General features: G+C 42.6%; 1 protein-coding gene and 1 long non-coding RNA gene across 3 annotated transcripts in view; one reads left to right on the top strand and one right to left on the bottom strand.

Moving 5' to 3' along the window:
• Positions 1–830: 830 nt before the first annotated feature.
• On the bottom strand, positions 831–3,595 carry LOC113625985 (uncharacterized). The gene is made up of 2 exons (XR_003434981.1): positions 3,455–3,595; positions 831–2,899 (listed from the first exon to the last, which is right to left on the bottom strand). It is a non-coding gene; the product is annotated as an uncharacterized LOC113625985 (long non-coding RNA).
• Positions 3,596–3,706: 111 nt separating this feature from the next.
• Positions 3,707–24,160, top strand: part of TSPAN5 (tetraspanin 5) — a 175,404-nt gene continuing 154,950 nt past the window's right edge. Inside the window, exon 1 of one of the 2 annotated variants that reach the window (XM_027116960.1) lies at positions 3,707–4,178. In XM_027116960.1, the coding sequence (XP_026972761.1) occupies positions 4,098–4,178 (81 nt within the window). In that variant the 5' untranslated portion in view covers positions 3,707–4,097. The remainder of the gene's footprint in view (positions 4,179–24,160) is intronic. The other variant, XM_027116961.1, reaches the window with a different exon arrangement.

The following is a 24,160-nucleotide window of genomic DNA, read 5'->3' as shown; positions in this document are numbered from 1 at the left end:
ATGCTTTATTATTATTATTTTTTACAAGATGGTAGCCTACTCTGTATACTATTTTGCCCTTGCTTTTTTCATATTTTATATTAGAGATATTTCCACAAAATTAAAATTAAACATTATAATGTATTCACACATTGCCACATACTCTTTATAATCATCATGCTTTTTTAAAATTAATTTTTATTGGCATATAGTTGCTTTACGATGTGTTAGTTTCTACTGTACAGCAAAGTGAATCAGTTATATGTATACATAGATCCCCTCTTTTTTTGGATTTCCTTCTGATTTAGGTCACCACAGAGCACTGAGTAGAGTTTCCTGTGCTATAGTTCTCATTAGTTATCTATTTTATACATATTAGTGTATATATGTCAATCCCAATCTCCCAATTCATCCCACTCCCCCTTCCCCCCTTGGTATCCTTAAGTTTGGTCTCTACATCGGTGTCTCTATTTGTGCTTTACAAATAAGTTCATCTGTACCATTTTTCTATATTCCACATATAAGCGATTGGAATCATCATCCTTAATGTCTGTAAAAGTTTTGAGTAAATGATTTATCCTTTTTTTTTTTTTTTTTTTGGCTGTGCCATGCGGCATGCTGGATCCTAGTTCCCCGACCAGGGGTCGAACCCATGCCTCCTGCATTGGGAGCCCACAGTCTTAACCACTGGACCACCAGGGAAGTCCCTGATTCATCCATTTTTAAATAAATATTTATCAAGCACCTGAAACATTGGCAGGATGCTAGTAATTCTAAGATTAAAAGGAAATGGTGCACACCCTTGAAGGAGACGTAGCAGAGTGGAAGAGACAGGGAGGGAAATGAGTTAATTACAGGTAGTCTCCAAGGGCCAAAATGGAAGAGTGTAGGAGGGCTTGTGGGGATGAAAGAGGGAGCCTGGAAAATGCTGATCAAAAGTGTTGAGGATAAGTGAGAGAAGAGAGCTCAGCTCACAGACACAGGGCAAGGAGAGTCCTTCAGGTAAAGACCAGGAATATGTGCAAAGCAGAGAAACATGAAGTAGCATCATGGTCCAGGTGGCTACAGGGAGTTGGGTATAGCCCCTACCTCTAGCATCTTGAAGTTGTGGCCTAGTCTTCAATATAAATAATGCTGTGATATACAACTTGCAGCATATAACTTTCCCCATATTTTGGAGTATGTCTCTGGCTAGAGTCCCAGAAGTGGGACCTCTGAATCAAAATGTAGGAGCACCCTGACCTACGACATATAGTCAAAATGCTTTCCAAATGGACAGTATCATTTTATAATGATACGCACAATGTATGAGCAAACCATTGCTTATTATCTCTATATCTTTATCACTGGTTTGTTTTAACATCTATTTCTTTAATTACTATAAGGTTAATTTTCACCATATATTTATTATTACTCTTTGATGTCTTTGTATTTGCTTTGTTTGTTTTCTGTTTATACTCAATAACTGAGATTCTATATTTTACTTTAGCTGTATGAGCCCTACTTATAGATATTCATACTTTTTTTTTTTATATTTGCTGTCACTTTTTTTCTTTTTTTGGTTTAGGTTTGTCTAAAATAATGTTTGACACATAGAAGTTTTAGGTATTACCCAGTCATATCCATTGATCATTTCCTTCTATTGCTTCTAAGTTGAGGAAGACTTCTAGCCAGAGGTTTAACAAATAGTATTTTCTGGTTTGCTTTAAAAAATACATTTAACTCATAAATCTTCCTTGGACTTGCTTTTGACATATGAAATGAGAACTCAACTAGCCCCCCTGCCCCAAATTACCAGTGAGTTATCTGAACTTCCCCTTCTCTGTTGAGTTTTATTTCAAAGGTAAATCCTGCTTAGGGATCAGCTCAGTCATCAATTGGATCTAATTTCTAGTCCTTTTCTGAGTTGTGTCATATCAGCTTAAGGTAGACCTTTCCTTTGATTTATCCAGGAATCTGCAGGAACTGTTTTATTTATGCACAGAAAGAATTACAATATAGCACCAGTAGGCGTAGGTAAAGCTTGTCAGTGCCTTCCTGTTAGTAGGGAATCTGCTGCTAAGAGCAGACTTTACCTTTCAAGCCCACCAGATTGGTGGTAGTACTATGCTGTGTGTTTTGGGTGGGTGGAGGACACTTTTGAGGGTTATTTCATCCAAACGGCTCAAGTCACTGTTAACCAGTGTCATAATTCTAGAATCTCCTGGTTCTTCCACCTTTGTGGGGACGCTGGCTCCTACCTGTGGCCTCAATATAGCCCCAATTCCTCTCAAGCCCAAGTCTACTTAAGTGCGATTTATTGCAAGAAAAAGTAACTTCTTGCTCCTCCACGTAACAGGTTGTCAACAAGCTAGCTAGTTTTTGAGAAAAGTGAGAAGTAGTTAACCAGGGAAGCCCTAGGACAAAGGTTCTCAAGCATACTTAAGTATCATGTGAGAGCTTAGGAAACATGCAGATTTCTGTGCCCAGTACCAGCTTACACGGGGTGGTACTGGAAAAATTTCCTGATCTCATCTCTTTGTTTCTGAAGCTTTGTTTCTGAAGCTTTCTGAAGCCTTAAAAAAAATTCCCACAGATGTTTACACACAGTTCTGAGCGGTTCTTCATTCTTTTTCCATGAAATACTGGTACCCGCTTTTCAGCACCTATGAAAGTGCTCCAGGCGGGAGGCAGATACACAACTATCGGGCACACCTTCTCAGGTAGGGCTCCAATATAATTTCCAGGCACGTTCCATCCTTCCTCAGAGGTCAAAAGCTTAACCGTTCATATCTATAAACTCAATTCGGATTCCCCGGAAGACCGTCCTGGAACGCCTTGCTGGATTCCTTCTTAGAGTTAAGATCAGTCAAGTTCCTTCGGCACTATTCCGTCTCGTGGGAGCATTTGCAATCCGGGTTTCTGTTGTTGGCAACTGGCCCTGGGGCAAGGATTGTATCCCGGGTCAGGATTCCTTTGGGCCATCTCTCCTTCCGCGTCCCCATTTCTAGGATAAGCCTATTTCTCCCGCAGGTGGAGAAGTTGGGTTGGAGCCGCATTGGGATTCGGGGGCCTTTCCTATGCAACCCTCCCGATTCGCTCCCCCCATTTCCCATCTCTCTTTTCTCCCCCTTCCCTAACACCTTATCCTTCCCCTTTGCTCCCAGCAAAGTCTACGACCCCTTTCCTCTCTGGCTCAGTGGCCCGGCGTCTTCTATTGCCACAAAACCGGGTGGTGGAGCAGGAGGCGTGAGTGTGGCTACACCCAGAACGGAGGCTCGTCCGGGGGTCGCGGGGAAGATTCTCACTCAGGATCCCTACTGTTGCCCCAAAGCGACCCTTTCCCCCGCGTCCCTCCAGAAGCTGCCTGCTGCTGCCGGTAGCAGAGGGGGACCCGCTGCTTATCAACCCCCGTCACTCTTCCAGGCTGCTCCCAATGGGCGTGCTCCCCGGGCACCCATACTTCTCCCTCCGCCCGGCCATCCTCCCCACCTACCCCGCTGCAGTGCTCGCGGGTCGGCGGCGCTCCGGACTGGCCTGAGGAGGGGCGAGGATGGAGGGAGCAGCAGGAGCGGAGAGCGCTGGAAGGAGGGGGCGGCGCGCGTACTTCGTCCCACCGCCATCCGGGAGAGCCCGAGCCCGTGCGCGCGCGCACCTCGCTGAGGCTCCGGCGGCGGGAGGCGGGCGGAGCTGCGGGCGGCGCGGGCGGAGCGATCGGCGGGCGGAGCGAGGGGTGGGAGGGAGCTCGCGAGCCGGCAGGCGGGCGAGGAGCGTCTTCTCCGGCATCTGCCGCGGCCGCGTTTGCCCGGAGACTGACCGACGGACGGATCGTCTGGCGGACGGGCTTGGGAGCTCGCCTTGTGCTCGGGGTCAGCTCCAGCGAAGCTCGGGGCTTGCAGCACGCGCTTCCCCGCCCGCTCGCGGCCACCCCGGCTCCGGCGGCCTCGGCGCGCGAGGGGCTGGACGTGCGGGAGCCGCTCTCCGCAGGTCGGTCCTTGCGCTGCTCAGCCCCGACCGCTGCGCTGCGGCCCCCGAGCGGCGTCCCTGAGCCCCAGCTCCCCGCCGTGCTGCTCCGAGCAACGGTGCTCAGGGGCTCCAAACTCGGGCTGCCGGGGCAAGTGTCTTCATGAACCCAGAGGATGTCCGGGAAGCATTACAAGGGTCCTGAAGTCAGTTGTTGCATCAAATATTTCATATTTGGCTTCAATGTCATATTTTGGGTAAGTTGGAGCGCTTCTGGGATTTCGACTATCGTGGCCGATCGGTTCGCGACGATTTCCCCCACGTTGCTCTCTGCGTTTACTTTTCGCAGCCCCTCGGGCGCTTGCGGTAGCACGGAGAGGCATTTGCCTTCCGCCTTTTCAGCCTGCGCGTTGGAGAGATAAACATTTAATCCTTTCTAGGAACGCGAAGAGGTAAAAAGAAAAACCGAGCCGGAAAGGGGGCACCCAGGCCTTGGGGTGGCTTTTTAAGGGAGGAATAACGTGGATGCAGATGAAAGAAAGGGCTCGGCAGTTTGAGAGATGAGCAACCACTCGAATGAGATTTGCTCCGGGTGGGATATGGATGTTGGGCTGAGCGTGGTGTCATAACAGGGAAGGCTAATCGGGCAGACCCGACCCTGAGGTCCACCTTCTAACAAGGATCTGATTGGACGAGGGCTTGGCTCCGTGTTGCCGCGGCTGGTCTGTGCCATGTTCAGCGTGTATCTTCTTGCACCATCTCGGGCTTTGTGTAGGATGCAGATGCGGTGGTATACGGTTCTGTAATGTGCACGTAAATAACGCTTCCTGCATGCTCTTCCCCTTCGTCTGGAAAGCGCTCCTTTTGCGTAATGGACTGACCAGTGGGCGTGTGGGCTGGAGGGCTTTATTTCTCTCTCTGTATTATTGTCAGGATAGGAAGAAGTCACCATCAACATATGTTTCAGTGTGTCCGTGCCTCACGTCCTCCTTTCTGAGGAGTGACATAGAGCGGGCCGTTTTGGGGAAACCTTGGAGAAATGCAGAGGAGAAGGTGTACGAGGCATGTTTTATGGGGCTACTGGGAGAGCAAATGCTTGAAGGAAAGATTCAGACCATGCTCTGCTGGCGCTACAATGTGCTGGGCACCTATTGTAATTAGGCTGGGATGCCTACTCTTTTGTTTTGTTTGAATTCTTTTCCTTGATCTCACAAACATGTTCAGCGACCAGACAAAGAGTTCACTAGGACAAGAGAAAAACGTTGGTTCAAAGACCGTGTTATTTTTCCTTTCCTTTCCATCCCATCCCATCCTTTTCCTTACTGGGCACTCCTCCTGTCCCCCCACTCTTCCCCCCATGGAAAGTAAAGATGGTGGCTGTCTGGGGTGGGGGCGGTTCTCCAAGTTGCTGTTCAGTGTAGGTTCAGTGTGAGATAAACAATAATCCAGTCGTGGGATCAATAATAATCCACAACAGTCTTAACACAGGGTGCATTTATTTTGATTCTCCTTTAATTTTGGCCATACGCTGTAAACATATACATCGATGAGAATAGTTGTCAATACAGCTCTTTATATTCTTGTTTTTTCTGCCACACATGTACTAGGCTATTTTATTTTTTTTTTTCTATTTTCTGTAGGAGTACCTTGCACAGCTCATGAATGTTTTGCAAAAGGAAATGGGAGGGATTGGAGACCACTTTCTGTGTCAGCATGTCATCTGGCCTCAGGACTGATGATGAAGGGGGAAACATGAATAAATATCAGATCTAGTCTTTCACAGGCCATTTTTGCCAGGGATTGGACATGATTCCTGTTAGCAGTCACCCCCCTCCCTGCAGTCAAACACTGCTACAAATATAGGAAGAAGAAATTATTTTCTTTCCTTGCTTCCTTTTTTTCAACCCTTGTTGGAAATGTTTAAAAGTCACATTTCTGGGTGAGGCATTTTGATTTTATCTGAACTTGAAACTTTCATAACTTTGAGAGTCAAGGACTACGGAATTGGGACTGGATCTTGTTGGCGTAGTGAGTCCAGGCCTCTTGATTCTACTTGAACACTTCCAAAAGTTGCACATTTCAGCAGCCAGGCAACAAAAAGTACCTAGGGGCTTTCTCTGCAGTTTCATAGCAGGAGGTGGAAAAGAAATAAAGGGATTTGGGCCTATTTCCCTGACAGTTTGGTGTCATTTTATAGTGTACAGAGGCACATTGAGTATTTTCTGTGGATTAGGTTGTAGCAAAACCTCTGGAACTGTGGAGAGCTTCAAAGAATTGCAGAGTGCTTGCATAGAGAGTTGCAGAAGAGAGTCACGTCTTATCTCATTTCGAAGGTCTTCATCTCTTGGGGGAAGTTTTATGGGAAGCCTGAAAAGAGATGTAGGCTGTGGAACTAAACCAGCTGCCCCAGGCAGAATTGTTATGTAGATGCCTTTGTTACAAGGGCCCTTCTCTTACTCTGCTTTCTACACACCTTGTCCCTCCTTTCTGTGCCTAAAGCCTTCCACTCATATACACCCTCATACCTTTCCTATCCTGCTGTCTGCTTCAAAATTACCCCATATTGGAATCTCTGAGTTTTTAGTACCCTGGTCTCTAGAGTGATGATCAGCAGGAAGGTAGTCATGATACTTGATCCCAGTAACTCAGACTAAGATGTTATTGACTGGAGAACTGGGGTCAGGAATGGGCAGCCTGCTTCTGTAAATTTGTTACTGCTATTACAAATTCTGTAAATTTGTTTTTGCTACGTAACAAACAACCCCAAAGCTTAGTGGTTTAAAATAAAACTTTATTCTATCTGACAGTTCTGTGATTTGACCAGGCTCATGTGGGTGATTTGCACTTGGAATGGCCCATGCAGTTGCAGTGAGATGTGGCTGGGCTGGAGTTAACTGAAGGCTCACTGGAGTGGGATGCCCAAGGGGGTACCAGCCAGATTTGTTGGCTAGAGCACCTAAACGTGGCCTCTTCCTGTCTCTGAGACTGGCGGAAGAAACTTCCAGCCAGTGAAGGCTACTCCCGGAACTGGCCCAGTGTCAGTTTCATCTGTTCCACTGGTTTAAGCAGGAGTGGAGCCTGCTCAGTTTCAAAGTGCTGATGAAGGAAATTCCCTCTTTTGTCAGACAGGTGTCAGGGTCGTGTGGGTTGTGGCCATCTTTGGAAAATAGAGTCTTCTGCACTGAGCCTTAATTTCATTTATAAAGGAAAGATAACATTATCCAATAGAGTTGCAGATTCAAGGATGCAATCAGATAAGATATTACCCAGCACAGTGTCTCAGTATTTAACAAATGGTGAATATGGTCTGTGTCATTGTCTCCAGATTTTGTACTAGTTCCATCCTGGCTATAAAACTTCTAGAATACCTTAGCCTGCTCCTTTGGCATCATTACTACCAGGTAATGATGCTCCTCTTAATATCTGCCAAGGAGATGAGGCCAATGGATTCCATAGATTGGATCATCACGTATTTGAAAAAAGCACTCTGGATCAGTGGAAGCCTTGAATGACTTGGGAGAACCAAGTCATTTTTCTCTTCTCTTTGCTGCACAAAGATTAGAAAGCCTTGGATCCTTGAGGCCAAATTTCTCTTTGATGTGCTTGCAAATATTACATTGTATCTTTAAGTGGCCGTTTATCCAGGTTTGATGGCAGAATGTTGCATCTCATCTGTTTCCACAGGGCTTAAATTCAGAGAGGAGAGAGATTTAGGGAACCTTGCCGGGGGCATAAGTATGAAGTCTTATCTTATGATTCACTATAAATTGTAAGATGTTCTGGAATGATGATACATCAGCAGTTTATAAGTCATAATTTTTGTTTTAATTTGCTAGACATCTGTTAGCTTCGATGGCAACCATATGGGAGTCTAAACTGCCTTTTGAATTACAAGGAGATGGTAGGAAGAAAGCTAAATATGGTTATGAAAGTGTCAAATGGGAAAAGTGTAAGAAGGGTGTATAGACCTAAGTGGGGAAAGTAATTGAATACTGACTTGCTTGCTCTGGCCTCTCACTCCTGGGTCAGTGAGAAAGCACTGAAGCATTCTCACTTGATGATATGCCTGGAAGATTGAAATAAAGCCAAGGGGAAAAGTTGGAAAACCAAATAATGTTTCACCCACCAGAAAATTGCCGAGGCGAGCTCATTTAGATGGATCACTCTGTCTTACTTAATATGTCCACAGTAATCGTTAGTCCCTGGCAAAAGGTGAAAGTAACCTGTATTTTAACAGAGCTTTATAAGTACGACATCGTTCTTCTAAGCATCTCAAAGCATCTTCCAGGCATATTATGACATCTTTGTGACAGATGTAGAAATTGGAGAACAGAGACGTGGAGTGACGTTTGAAGAACATATCAGGGTTCACTTTTGGAGTGTTAAGTCTCTTTCAATAACTATAGCCCTAGCTTCTCATTTGAATCTTATTTTAGAAGATGCTTGTTATTCTAAACTAAAACATCCAGTAAGTCATTTACATCTGTTCATAATTGAAAAGTGATAAAGTTTTTGGCATATGTCTCAACACCACCCGCAAGCACACAAAAGTTAGGATGAAAATGTTAAAGAGTATGATAGAATAATAAACTATTGTGTAGTCTACTGAAAATTCATAAATGAAAAATGGAGTATTAAAGACTGTTATTAAAGTGTTATTAAAGTATTAAAGTGTTCTTGAGTCACATGCTTCTTTCTATGTGTAACACTGATGCCTGTCTTAAAATTCTAACTACAGGCTGCTGAATCACCATCCTTCTCTAGAATATAAGGTCTCCAACTGCAGGGACTGTCTCTCAGTTATTTTCATAAGCTCAGTGTCTAGCATATTGTCGGAAACAGTAGATGTTTAATAAATTTTGTTGAATGAATGAATTATGAAATCATTGGCGAGTACATAGGCATCATCTCCTCTAACTTACTATTCAGTGAGGCATTTTCTCTCGAACATCCTGCCAGCCCTCTGGATCTGTTTGGGGACCACTTTAATCATTTGAGAGTTTCATCTTTCCTGCAAACTAGGTGTAGTTTTCCCTTGGAACTTCCATCTTCCTAATATACTGTTGTTGATTTTTAATTTTATTTGGAAACTGTCTCATACCTGCAGAGACATTGCAAGTAGTACAATTTGTTTTTATCCTGAATCATCTGAGAAAAAGTTGCCAGCATGACGGCTATAACACCAGTACTTCAGTGTATATGTTCTAGGATGTTCTCCCAGATAACCACAGTATAGCCATCATAGCCAGGAAATGACCACTGATACATTACCACCATCTAAATCTTAGATCTCATTCAAGTTTCCTGGTTGTTCCAATCATGTCTTCTAGAGCAAAGAAATTCAGTGCAGTAGACACGTTGTATTTAGTTGGATCTTTTTAGTCTCTTTCAGTCTTTCGCTGTCAGGTTCTTGACACTTTTGAAGATTTAAAACTAGTTATTTTGTAGAATGTCCCTCAATTTGGGTTGGTCTGCCATTTTTTCATTCTTAGATTCAGGCTGTGCGTCTTTGGCAGGAGAATTACAGAAATGGTGCTGCGTTCCTCTCATTGCATCCATCAAGTGGCACTGATTTCTGTTTGTGTTTGTTCCATTAGTGATGATGGTCACTTGATTAAAGTGTTGTCTGCCAAATTTCTCCACCATAAAGTGACTCTTTTCCCTTTTGTAATTTATACATATTTTGTGGCAAGTTATTGTGAAATTATGTATTAAAAAGCCCATTCCTCATGAGAATTTTGATCGATTTGATCTCTTTTCCAGTATGTTTTAATTAAACTGTTACTCCCGTTACTTACTTTGATGTTCCCATTAGTTCCAGGTTTGGCAGTCAGTGGCAGTCTTTTCATGCCCTTTAACTCCCATCCCTCTTTGAGCCCTTCTTTGCTTTCTGGCAGAACAACATGTTCCAAGCTCATCTTTTGTATCAGCCATTTCTCCAAGGAGCCCTGGTTCCTTTGCATAGAGAATGATATTTAGAAGCCAAGATCTGGTTGCTAAGTGTGCTCATTGCTTTGAGGCTATCACCACCCCTGGGGCCTCTCAGTGGACAGGACTATGGAATATGTGTATGTATATACACATATGTACACATACACACGTTTACATCTGCATTGCTATATCCAGCTATATGTTTTGAAAACCACGAGTTCACACTGGTATCTCAAATCCCTATCTGACACGACAGGGTTTATTTTAGGTTTTTCCTTTTCCATATTTATAACTCCCTTCTTTGACAGTAAGAATCCTAGCTCCAATTGTTCTTAACGATTTACTTATTTGATTAAATCTCCCCTTATGTAGGCAGTCTTCCACTGCTGCCCCTGCCCCTCACATGGTTGCCCTCCTTAACTGCTTTTGCTCCAGCATGCCGTGCCACAACCTACTTCCCACCGTGAACACCTTTCTCTGATACCCTGCTCTGGGCTTCCACATCCCTCCCCAAACCTGTTCCTGGACAAAGGCTTACCTTCCCTTGTCCCCACTTTAGGACTGAATATTTCAGGAAAGAGAAGGGGAAGGGCCTAGGTTACTCTTATGCATACAATATAAGACTTATCTCCCTGGGCATAGACCTTTGTTATTTAAAAACAGCCATGATGCCATTCCTAAACCCTCTGCTTTCCATCTTTAAAGGCTCTTGGTTTTTCCATGTCTTCTTCATACACTATTTCCAGATGGTTCTTTGCCCTGATTAAGGTACTCTGCCTATGGTCCCATTTGGACACACCTCCGTGAATGTAGCGACCAGAATGAAACACGTTTTTCACATACCATTCCTACCATCCAGAGAGCGGTGGGTTGTTATTCCCAAACTCCCCCTTAAGTCTGTAGCCCAGAAGGCAGAGCCTGCATTCATCTTTGAGTAAGTTCCTCTCACACATTATTTTCTCAGTTGTTCATCTAAAATATGGCGAAAATAATTCCAATAGCTTGCAGAGTTATCCAGTATTAAACGGGATCATGCATATGAAGGTGCTTTCTACAAGGTAAACCTCTCAGTACAAATAGTAGTTATTAACCCAGGCTAAACTGCATATGCTTTTCCTGGTAGCCAGAGAACATAGTTGGCTCAAGTTGTGTTTCTAGTGAAATGAAACCTTCATCTCTTTTTCAAGTGAACTTCTGTTAAACCCATCTCCCTAGACTAAGTGCGAGTCAGAAGCCCTAACCCTCCAGTTAGTTATTTGAATTTAGATTCAGTACTACATATTTATTCCATTTAATGTCTTATTCTGACCCGGTGGTTTTCAAACCATGCTACCAGCAGCACTAGGCTTCCTTGAGGTGTACCGGGGCCTGAGTGGGTTTCTGCCCTCTCTTTCTCCTGGAAAAGCTCAACCAGTAGTTTTGATATTTTGAGATATCGTGAAGGGTTTTGCTTGCAAAAAGGGGTCTACTGCTTAAACAAACAATTGAAAACCACCATTCTAGCCTTCAGATAATTTTAAATCTTGAAGGTCAAGGCATGTTTAGAAAAAATTATTGCTCATATGGGTTTTTCTCCTATGGGTTTTTCTTCATGCATAGGACGTCCCTCTCCCTGATCAGGGGTGACTTCTGTAGGATTAGTTGATATTTCAGGTGCCTTTATAGGCACAGCAGCATAACCAGTGAATTGTTAGGAAATTTCAGTCTGATTCTGAGTCTGTAAGTCCGGGATGGGGTCCTGGACTGATTCTGTAGGTCCACCAGGGAATCTGATTCTGTAGGTCCAGGGAATCTTGATTCTGTAGGTCTGGGATGGGGCCTTGGACTTAGTGGGGATTTTTTTGGTTTTTTTGTTTTTAATCCCTGCAGGTGATTTTTGCCTTTTGGGAGGTCTGAGGTCTTCTGCTAACATTCAGTGGGTGTTCTGTAGGAGTTGTTCCACGTGTAGATGTATTTCTGATGTATCTGTGGGGAGGAAGGTGATCTCCGCGTCTTACTCTTCTGCCATCTTCTCCCTCTCCCCCGCTGCAGGTGATTTTGATGCCCAGCTGAGGTGGAGAAGCTCTAGCTCGTTTTTCTTAGCAAGATGTGGCATCTCTTGCCATTAGTCTCTGGAGGGGGAGCTGGGAGTGGGTGGTATAGGGCTACGACCAAATGGTGACTGATTTCACCAGCACATGAAGCTAGTGTTCTTTGCTTATGAGAAAAAAATAATGTGGCCTATTTTATCCCTCATGGAATTGTTTTTATTAATCCAAAAATGCCAGTTTATTTTTAAACCTGAAAGCCCTAAAAACAAAATGAGAAAATCTCTGCTAAAGAGAATCTCTTGTGCTGCAATTAGTAGGCTAAAAATTAGCATCATATTGGGATAGGAGCTAGTTATTTATTCGACAGGAACATTGAAGAAATAGACATTTGTTCCTTTGCCCTTGCTGTCCTGCACACTTCAGCACAGTGGACTGGGTCTAACCACAGCTGCAAGACAGCAAACGATCCTCCCCTCCACAAACCAGCCTCCCTGTCCAAGGTGCCCTTCCTTTCAGGCTGTTTCCAGAGGCTTCCTTCCATGCCCCCAGCCCTGAGTATCTTGATCTGGGGGTGGGAAGAAGGCGAGTTGCTTTCTGCACCTCTGTGGCAGTTCCGTTGACTTCCCTCTGCTGTCATGCCAAGCAGGGACATTTCTTCTCTCGTATCCAAGTTTGCAGCACTGTCATGGAGAGCTGACAGGAAAGCAAACACAGGAGACCCAAACCTGATATTTGTCAGTTTTCCTTACAAAGAAAAGTTTCAATGTAGAACATTCAGAGTGTGCACAGTAAAGTTTTTCATTTTTTCCCCTGATGTCTTCCTTTTCATCTACCCCTTTTAGAAACAAAAAAATTAGGTATTCAATTATGGCTAGGCACCTAAAGTGGAAATCTTTTGAAAGAAATAAAATTTTGAATAAAAATCTAAATGATTTCTCTGAGATGTTTTACTGGGGCATATAGTTATCAGCACTCCTAAACAAACATACCCAGAATGGCGTACACATCCTGTGGTCAGCGCTATGGTATTATCTGTCTGTACATAAAGGATTGTTAATTATGAAATGTAAGGTATAATTTTTAAGTAATGTAATCACCAACCTCAATAACAAAATATCAATGGTATTTGGCCAAACATTTTGGCTCTTCTCACTGAAAAGGCATAGTGATGTTCTATACCTCTTCCAGCTACTATTTACTATTTGGATAAGTATTGCAAGACATAGGGCTCTTTTTACTTGTTGAAAAATTTCTTTCTAAATTATAGTTGGCGCTTAGTCCTGAATTTCTAAAAATCTGGAGGGAACAGCTGTTGCTCTAATAAATATTCAGGCCAGCTATTTTAATGCTTTGTACTTAAGTCATCCTAATAAAAGAGGAATACTTGACTTAAGCATTTCTCAAAGTATAATGTTTTGCTTCCAACAAAAATTTCCCCCAACTGTTAATATTTCCCCCAAAGCAGCCTTAAAACTTAATTCTGCCAAGTGAGTAGTTCTAATCACTCCTGAAGCATTTAATGCCCAAACTCAGTTTTCCTGTTTTAAGGTACAGTCCTATCAATATAGCTCAGTCCCTTAACATGTGAAGATTCCGCAGTCACTGACCTTTAAGGAAGATTCTTTATAGGGTCTAGTATTAGAGAGTGATAGAAGGTTTATGCTGGGTTGGGCATTCCGGTGCTCTGGTGGTAGGCAGGCAGAAGTCTGGTGTTAAGAAGTTTGGGTTTTGAGTATGTCTGGATTTTTACCCAGCTCCATTCGCAGGCTTGTGACCTTAGACAGGCTACTTAAGGGCATGTCTCCCATCTGCAAAATGGCATTCTTAGCAGTAGTATTAACCTTGTTATCAGTAATATTAGGACCCAACATCTACCTCAGAGTCATGAGGATTAGAGGAGTTAATATGTATAAACTGCTTGGAATAATCAATAGGTATTAGCAATTATTACTCTCTTCTCCTCAACACCCATAATTTCATTTGGTGGTTTTTTTTTCTTGACTTCTTTCAGAACCATTACAGTAATCTTACATTGTAACATGTATTTTTTGTTCTCTGTAATGTTCTGCCTACATAAGTACATTCCCAAAATAACTAAAGGAAAAAAAAAGATCTAACAAATGTTCACAATGTTCTTTTCATTGTAATGAATAGCATGTAATTCTTATCATGGATACCAGACCATGAATTCATGTCTATTGTTTGTTGTTAATTTGCCCATTTTTCTTTACCCGTTAGCTTCACTCTTCTTCATTTTCTTTGCAAAATGAAACTGTCTCATATCGGTGTTTTGTACTGGGAAGTTGAGTTTCTGATGTTGGACTCTGGTGTTAGGCCTAACACCGGGGAGAAATAGAAACATTTTATTAAAAGCTGTTAAATCGGGATATTGTGGAAATGCCTAGATGGCTATAAGTATATATATTTAGCTTTTAAGGTGTCATAAGTCCTGTATATTTTGGTCATTGTTTTCCTCTGTATTTCCGACACAGTCTTTAGGCTGTGAAGGCGAACACTGAGTCAGCAACACAGGTAATTCAGGCTTTCCCCTTGGATGTCTTTCCAACCGATGAAGGAGTAGGATTTTGGCCTGAACTACCTGGATCATTGACTAATTGGGCCATCTATATTGGGAATGAGTGACTGCCTGGCTTCTCCTTTGAAGCGTTACTGGGATGCCCTGAGAGCTGTGCTCTTTTGCTTCCAGTAGTATCACCTGACGCAGAAGACCTGGGCTGCCCTATTTCCAAAGCATAATTCTCTCTCTAACTGGGCTCAACTCTGGGAGAAAAGGCCAGGACATGCTAATTCAGTAGGTCCAAGGAGCCTTGGCACTCATTCCCATGCTGAAGATGTGCAGAAAGCCCCCAGCCCTTGAAGGGGGAGAGGAGGGATGAAGGGGAGGGTTAGGTAGAATTTTTACTGTAGTATTCATTAGTAAAAAAGATGATTTATGGGCTTCCCTGGTGGCGCAGTGGTTGAGAGTCCGCCTGCCGATGCAGGGGACGCGGGTTCATGCCCAGGTCTGGGAAGATCCCACATGCCGCGGAGCGGCTGGGCCCGTGAGCCATGGCCGCTGGGCCTGCGCGTCCGGAGCCTGTGCTCCGCAACGGGAGAGGCTGCAACAGTGAGAGGCCCGCGTACCGCAAAAAAAAAAAAAAAAAAGATGATTTATGTGGCCTGATAGGACATCATAGGAGCGTGCTTAAAGTCATTTTAGCTTACTGTAGCATCCCCAACGCTCCCACATTAGACCCACTCACTGACCTCACAATCCACTGATGGTTTGTGACCCCCCGTGGGGAAAGCACTGAGTTTTCTCCTTGTCGTCAGCCCTCCGCTAGTTGGTTTCGTTGAGGGTCTGAAAGATGGCCACCTGATAAACCGAAGCAGCGAATCTCAAAGCTCAGGCATTTGCAAACTGCCTGCATGGTTTTGGACAAACTGTTGTGCCACCCCAGAGTTTTGTAAAATTTAAGTCACGTGGGAATCTCGTTTCAAATGCAGATTCTGATTCGGTAGGTGAGAGAGGGGCCGAAGATCCAGAACCTTAACGCGCTCCCAGGTGAGGCTGGTGCTTCTGGTCCACTGATCTCATTTTCAGTTTCAAGGATCTAGACCATTTCGAACGTATTCTTTCCCTTTAAATCGACTCCGTTTTTAAACCTTAAATACATTTATTTAAAAAGGAAACTTGAAAAATATCACTATTCAAATACATACAATGACAGTAATATGGCTTGTTAACTTCTAGGTAGCTCTGGGTGCCTGCTGGCAGGCCTGACTGGGAGGCTTATTTTCCTTTGTTACAGTGGAAGTTAACAAGTGTACAAAGTATTCAGCATCCTGGGATCAAATGGAGACTTTCTCCTTGACTAGACCAGAGGATTAAAAGAGAGTTGAAAAGGAAATGACTTTCTTATTTAAGGTTATTTAATACTGTATTCTAAAATTGTCTCTTCTGGCACCCCAGGTCACCAGGGAATCTCACTTTGGGGAACACTGCTTTTAAGTAATTAGCGGGAACACATGCATTTATAAGCTGAAACCTATTAGCAAGATGGGTGAATCTCTAGAGGTAAAATGATTGGGGGGATGTGTTCAGATTCTTGCCGACTCCAGGTTCTGTTTTCTGTTGGGAAAAAAGAGGGGTACCCCCAATTTCTGAAAAATTGCTACCCCCAGGCCCAGTGAATAATTACATCTTAGGTTTAAAAGGGAAAATGCTTTGGAAAATTGGATTTCAGGCGAACAGAAAGTCAACCTGAAATACTTAGGAAATCTATCAGTGGGTTTCTTCCTCTACACCTCCCCTCTCCTCTTCCTTCAAGTTACTATTGATTATGTTCAATTTGGAATGAATCCATTTATTTGATGCATTTTTTAGAATAGGGTACTTTCTTTATACTTTTTTATTGTAAAAACAATACAGCAACATTAATATACCTTTTTTTTAAGGAAAAGAAATTCACCACATTCCAGTAACTTTCAGTTCAATTATATTAAAAGTAGAGACTCAGTCAAGTGCTCTGAGAGCAGTGAACAAACACCCCAAAACAAACAAACAGCCCATTTTAGAGTTTCAGTGGTAGTCACTTACAAGGATTCAAATTTAGCAAACCTGCAGTCACTTAACTTTGTAAAGGAAGAATGTGCTTTTCCATCACTAGCTTTTAAGCATTTCTTCTGACTTCACTGGTATTTCCCCCCTCAGGACAACATTTAGAATAAGTGTTTCAACATACAGAACAAATACCTTGTGAATAAACATCAATTTCACACAAGGAAAAAAATCAATAAATCTGCTTTAGGCATTTGAAAAACCCTGTACTTTTAAAGGAAGGAGTTATAGTGTTAAGTAACTGAAAAACAAAACCCCCCCAAACCCAGGCTGTTAGCTTTAAATGTTTTTCGACGTGACCTTTACTTAGAAAAATGTAGTTGGAACTTTCTGAACACCTTGGTGCCTGCTTATTCAAGGATGGACGGCAACTGCCCACGTGGCAACTCATGTGAGAAATGCTACTCAGTATTTTTTTTTCTAATCTCATAACTGGAATCGTATGGAAAGTAGTGTTTTTTTGGTACCAGTTCTTTTTAGCTTTGTCTGTTGGGGTTTTTGAAAGAATAAATTGAATGAAGAGGTGGCTAGATGATATGTGGCATTCAAGGTTTTTGCAAGTCTGCAAAGATTTAATAATCCCTAATATTCTTACTGTATGCTTTGAGAGTTTTAAAGTTGCTCTCTAGTGAGGGTCTGAAACAATTGCATAAAAGTTTGAAAATAATGTTTTACTCATTCATCTTTTTTTAAGATATAGAGTCAATATTTTAGAAATAAAAGGATTGGTTTCACTAAAAAGAGGACTGAAATATCTTTTATATGTTGTGAAATACATACATTCCATTTAAAATTGACATATATCCTTGGATATTTAAAATATATATTATCAGTGTATATCCTTCATGCATATTAAATATTGATTTACATCCTTGGATTTTTTTTATGAGTAGATATATGCTTTCTTTGGATAAAGAAAGAAAAACTACCTAAATGACCATATGACCTCCAAACAATTTTATTTGTGATAAAAGATTAAAATTTCCTTATTACAGTATCCTATAAATATGCAAACTAAATGAAACTTTTTGTAAGTTAAAAATAAAAACCAGAGATCAGTCTTAGTACCTAAGACATAAGCAGGGAAAAACACTATTCTTGCTTTTTTGGTTCTTAGATGAAGACTAGAAAATAAACTCTTTTGAATTATGAAATTACTACAGCCTAGCTGGAGACACCAACAGATCGTTAATTATTGCTAAGAACCTTCAGAATGCAGTTTTTGAATTTCAAATATCCTTGCTATTGAGTCCCATCCTTCCCCCCGCCCCCCATTTTCTGGGAATTTAATTCCAGAATGGAGAAGATAGGGCTTTTTGCTTTGGGGGTAACTAAATCTCTTTCTTACTCTTTAAAAACGTTAACCTGCTGATGAAAGCACAGAAGGTTGGAATTATTTTCAACAGGAATGGCTTTGCAAATATTTAACTGAGTGTTCTTTGGCAAGTCTTTTCGTGCTCAAGTATTGGAACTATCCTTTAATTGGTCTTTTGCATTCTTGATTATATAATCTCAAAACATATGTTGAAACGGACCTCAAAAATCAGTTAGGCTTCTAGTTTTTACCCGCCCCCCTCCTCACCTTTTTTCCCCTCTTAATAGGGGAATACCTTTTTTTTTTCCATCCAGACTTTTCCGCAAAGCCCCCAATGTATAAATCAGCCACAGCTGGTGCTCTGGGCGCAGAGTGTCTCTTTGGGCTCGGCGCGTCTCCGTGGCCTCCACGCGTCTCCGTGGCTTCCGCGGTTCCCAGCCTCGCTGCGTGGGAAGAGCGTGCAGAGGGGACGGCGGGTGTCCTGGAGGATTTGATGTGCTGAGGACGGTGGAGAAGGTTTCTGTGTACCATTTACGCGTTGAACGAGGATGAAGTCGGCATTTGGCCTAGTAGGCTGTGTGCTGGCTGAATTGCCCAAGTTTCCAAGTCCCAGTGCTTTGACCGCATTTGGTTCTACTAAACAGCTTTGGCGCAGTCATTTTGATTAACATCAACTTGCTTATGTTAAGTAAGTATTCAGGTTATTTATTATGCATTACTCTTGCCTTTGGAATGAGCAGACTCGAAAACTCCTTTTCCATATGGATTCCATATGTGGCTTTTAAGTTAGCAGAGACGCAAAGGCTTCCAATTATATTGCACGTGAAGTTGCATATTGAATAGATTAATCTTGATGGCATAGGTATTATCTGAAATTGTTTGTCATCTCTAATATTGTTCATATTTCATTTAAACAAACTATTAGGTGTTGGAAGATTCTGTGGTGATGAACTTACGAATTAACTTACGAATTCATGTGTCCTACTTGGGTTTTTTATTACAGAAAGTGGATACCCATGGTATTTGTTATTTGGTTTGCACTGATGTACTCCAGATAGTATGAGGTGACATTTAAAAAGAAAACAAATCCGGTACATTTGCTCTTTATCCCCATACCTCCACCCCAGCCAAGCTAGGTAGAGAATATTGCAGTGTTTAAGATAGTGGTTAAGAGTGAGACTACTTGGGTTCATATATTGGCCTTGGCACTTCTAAGCTGTGTGACCATGGACAGTTATGTCATCATTCCGGACTGTTTCTTTTGGGCAAAAACTGGGTAACAGGAAGCCTACCTCTGGGATAACTGTAAAGATGCAATGCGATGATGCATGTGCCAAGCCTGAGCGGGGTGAGCGCTCCGTGACTGCTGACCTTGGAATCAGGTGTGGAATAGATGACTGCTTGGGACAGGTGTAGGCTTTTGATTCAGTATCAGCCGGGAAAGGTGTTGTCGGAGTCCGGGAACTTCAACTTTCCTCATTAGGGAAGCACGGTCTGTATAATAGTGCTTTTCTCTCACGTCAAACTTTGTTTCCTTTGGTGCTTCACCTACTGGAGGAGACTGCGTCTCCACACTTTCCTTCGGCAACTAGATCTATCTGAGAGTTTAGTTTTCTAGCTGGGGCAGCTGCTCCATTCCCCTGCCTCCTGGACCTGATTACTTTTCACGTTTAGCTGCAGCTGTTCACCATGTCCATTGCTGGCATGACCTGATCAGCCCTCTGTTTCTTTATCACAAATGCCAGCATTTCTCGTGTCTTGCCTAGAGGGTCATTTTGAGGCCACGAACCTACCTGTTTTTTTGTTTTTTTTTAATGGTAGTATATGCAGAATATTACAGTTCTAATAAAATAAAAATTCTAATAATAGAAATATGCCTGGAAAAATACCTAAAATATAGCAGGTACCCAGTAATTATTAATTGAAATAAGTTAGTTGAATCTAAAGTAATTTTCTTTTTTAATAACCATTTTTAATTAAAGTATAATTAATTTACAATGTTAGTTTCAGGTGTACAACAAAGTGATTCAGTTATACATATCTTGATATATATCTATCCTTTTTCAGATTTTTTTCCATTATAGGTTATTACAAGATATTGAATATAGTTCCCTGTGCTGTACAGTAGGTCCTTGTTATCTGTTTTATATATAGTAGTCAGTATCTGTTAATCCCAGAATCCTAATTTATTCTCCCCCCTCCCCTCATTCCCTTTGGTAACCATGAGTTTGTTTTCTATGTCTGTGAGTTTATTTCTGTTTTGTAAATAAGTTCATTTACATCTTTTTTTTAGATTCCACATATAAGTGATAGCATATGATATTTGTCTTTGACTTACTTCACTTAGTGTGATAATCTCTAGTTCCATCCATGTTGCTGCAAATGGCATTCTCTATTGTTGCTGAGTAATATTCCCTCGTATATAAATACCATGTTTTCTTTATCATCTGTTGATGGACACTAAGGTTTCTTCCAAGTGTTGGCTATTGTAAATGATGCTGCTATGAACGTTGGCGTGCATGTATCTTTCTGAATTAAGAGTTTTCTCTGGATATATGCCCAGGAGTAGGATTGCAGGATCATATGGTAATTCTATTTTTAGTTTTCTAAGGAACCTCCATACTATTCTCCATAGTAGCTGTACCAATTTACATCCCCACCAACAGTATACGAGGGTTCCCTTTTCTCCACACCCTCTCCAGCATTTATTATTTGTAGACTTTTTGATGATGGCCATTCTGACTGGTGTGAGGTGATACCTCATTGTAGTTTTGATTTGCATTTCTCTAATTAGCGATATTGAACATATTTTCATGTGCCTGTTGGCCATCTATATTAATTTTCTTCGTTTAGGAACAAGATTAGCATTCATCTGGGCCCTTCTGCAAAAATTTGTTATACACAAGTAGGTATTTTTATAAAGTTTAATTTATTAATATATAATTTATCCTGATTGTAATTACAGATTTTCTAACTGAATTTATATTTAGATACTTACAAGTTTTTGTTACAAATGGTGTTTTATTGGCTGCTGAACTTTAAGGAATCTGGCATTTTAAATTGCTTTTCACTGCTTGGGAAATAAAAAAAATATAAGTCTGAAAAATCATTGACATTATAGTAAAAGAAAGCAGCTTCCCTCCCCGAAGTTAGTTCTTTTCAGAGTGTATTTGTCAAGTGGATCTTTGTCTCGTTTTTCATTTTCTGAACTATCGTAAGTGGTTTCTCTTCCTTCAGTTATATAGGTGAAGATTTCTGGAACTAAAGTTTTGCCCAGATTGAGAATAGCTTTTATCTTGTACACTATATATATGTGAGTGTGTGTGTGTGTGTGTGTATATATGTATATATATATATGTAAATGTGTGTATATTTATGTATATGTAGTTTATTTTTTGATTTCTTGTGCATTTCTAAATATAGAAAAGTTTCAAAAAGTGGGGGAGGTGAAACAGAAAGGGAGAGGAGAAGCAGAGGTGGTATTGGGCCACTGTATTGAGGGAGGGATATGCCTGGGGGGATCCGAGACTGTGCTGTTGAACAATTAACTCTGGAGTGTGTCAAAGTACCTTTCCAATGAGGGGCATAATGCTGCTTTTGTAACCCATGACATGAAGAGTGTAGGGGGGCTCATGTGGAGGAGTTTTTGGGACCAGGAACCCCATAAGGACAGTCGTGTAAATTGAGGAATGTACACAGGTTGCTCAGAGACACTCCTCAGTGGGTCTCTTGTGCTTCGCCATGTCTGGCTGGGTGGGCGGAAAATGCTCTTCACTGGGGCCATTTCTTAGGGTTGTGTCTGTGGTGAGCAGCCTTGAAGGATGAGGTGATGTGTCTCCCTGGGGCAAAGAGCAACTTCACCTACACTTGTTATGAAGTAGCAGATCCCCAAAGCATAGGCTCCACAGCTGTGCCGCAAACATAAAGCAGCACGTGCAGCTTCCGTCTGGGCCCCTCAGTGCCACCGCCGTTGGACTTCGGGGTGAGGAGCCCATGCTGCCTGCTGTGCTGCTGATAATTCTGGCAGCTTCCATGAAACAGTACTGAGGCTAATGTATTACCCTGCAAGTAGGGTAAAAGCTAATAAGACCAGACGCAGGTGTACTGTATGTAAGTTGAATACATAGCCTGTTAAGTGTGTTCAGATGTGTCCCGTTTAGAACATAATCACCAGGGCCTCACCTACAAAGAATGTGTTTAGGAAGGCGACAGTGGGTGGCTCCTCAGAGCTTCCTTCTCAGGTTTCCAAGACCTGATGAGGGCTTCTCGGGCACTTCACAGCTGTGCCACTGGTCAGTGCGACTCCAGGGAACCAGGGAGACCAGCACATCCTCACCAAGAATTGTTGCATCCTAATTGAGGTAAGACGCAGAGCTGATACACGTGGGTGGCTGATTTTGAGAGTGCCGAGCAACAGGATTCAGAATTCTTGGGGGCCGTGGAGGAGAGCACAGGATATTGGGAGCCTGGGCAGCCCCAGAGGGCACAGATGGGGCAAGGTGCAGAGATTGTCAGATGTCTGGCCCTGAAAGGAGAGAGATGGGAAAGTCCATGCCAAGGCAGTGGGCTGCAGCTGAGGAAGAGCGGGAACAGCTCATCTCAGAAGCAGCCTGGCTCTGTTGAATTGGACTGGGGAAGAGACTTTCTGTGTGCTTTTTTTTTTTTTGCGGTACACAGGCCTCTCACTGCTGTGGCCCCTCCCGCTGCGGAGCACAGGCTCCGGACGCGCAGGCTCAGCGGCCATGGCTCACGGGCCCAGCCGCTCCGTGGCATGTGGGATCCTCCCGGACCGGGGCACGAACCCACGTCCCCTGCACCGGCAGGCGGACTCCCAACCACTGCGCCACCAGGGAAGCCCCTCTGTGTGCTTTTTGATACTTGTGGAATGAATTGTTTCCAAGCAGTCAGTTAACCAGCCTCTTGGAGAATGACACTGAGATCACCTCCAAGCTGTTATAGGCAATTTAGAGAAGCGTTTATAATGAACAGTCGTGCAGCTGATGAGAGCCAAGTAAGGACATTTGTTCAGAACAAAAATTTTTGTGTGTATGTGTTTTTTAAAATGTATCTGTAAAAGTGTATTTACTGGTTATCTGCAGTAGGTATTTAGTTCTTCCCCCATCAAAAGACTAATATGTCTGTGTGGTAATTAGGCCTGACATTAAGATTCTTGATGGAGGGAGGGCTCTCAGGGCTCAAATACGTTAGATGTTGAAGCGCTGCTCCTGGTGTTCCCAGTGTGAATCTTACTGGCAGTTAGAAACAAATTCTAAATAATATTTTTCATTCACATAATGATATGTGAATATGATTAACTTCCTGCAGCCATCAATTGAGATCCATGATGACTGCTGAGATCTGGGGATCCACGGATTATGTAAGAAAACTCATGGGTCCGGAAGTGGATTTTGAGGGGGAATATTGGTGGCCATCACACATAGCTACACAGGTCGTGAACTGCATAACTCCCCAGGACATGCACAGTGCTTGCTCCCTGGGTTGTGCAGGGTGGCAGCTTGCGTGCATTGGGCAGCCATCCAAAGGTTTAAACAAGTGGCCTCCAGGATAGGAAGCCCAGAGAGAAACCCACGCACATATGGTCACCTTATCTTTGATAAAGGAGGCAAGAATACACAATGGAGAAAAGACAGCCTCTTCAATAAGTGGTGCTGGGAAAACTGGACAGCTACATGTAAAAGAATGAAATTAGAACACTCCCTAACACCATACACAAAAATAAACTCAAAATGGACTAAAGCCCTAAATGTAAGGCCAGTCACTATAAAACTCTTAGAGGAAAACATAGGAAGAACACTCTTTGATATAAATCACAGCAGATCCTTTTTGACCCACTTCCTAGAGAAATGGAAATAAAAACAAAAATAAACCAATGGGACCTAATGAAACTTAAAAGCTTTTGCACAGCAAAGGAAACCATAAACAAGACCAAAAGACAACCCTCAGAATGGTAGAAAATATTTGCAAACAAAGCAAGTGACAAAGGATTCATCTCCAAAATATACAAGCAGCTCATGCAGCTCAACATCAAAAACACAACCCAATCCAAAAATGGGCAGAAGACCTAAATAGACATTTCTCCAAAGAAGACATACAGATTGCCAGCAAACACATGGAAGGATGCTCAACATCACTAATCATTAGAGAAATGCAAATCAAAACTACAATGAGGGCTTCCCTGGTGGCGCAGTGGTTGAGAGTCCGCCTGCTGATGCAGGGGACACGGGTTCCTGCCCCGGTCCGGGAGGATCCCACATGCCGCGGAGCAGCTGGGCCCGTGAGCCATGGCTGCTGAGCCTGCGCGTCCGGAGCCTGTGCTCCGCA

Source organism: Aethalodelphis obliquidens, unplaced genomic scaffold (genome assembly GCF_003676395.1).
Source record: "Aethalodelphis obliquidens isolate GAN/ISIS:26980383/991018 unplaced genomic scaffold, ASM367639v1 scaffold17, whole genome shotgun sequence".
In the NCBI taxonomy this organism is placed as follows: Eukaryota; Metazoa; Chordata; class Mammalia; order Artiodactyla; family Delphinidae; genus Aethalodelphis; species Aethalodelphis obliquidens.
The sequence above is the reverse complement of the archived record's forward strand: the minus strand, read 5'-3'. Positions and strand labels throughout refer to the sequence as shown.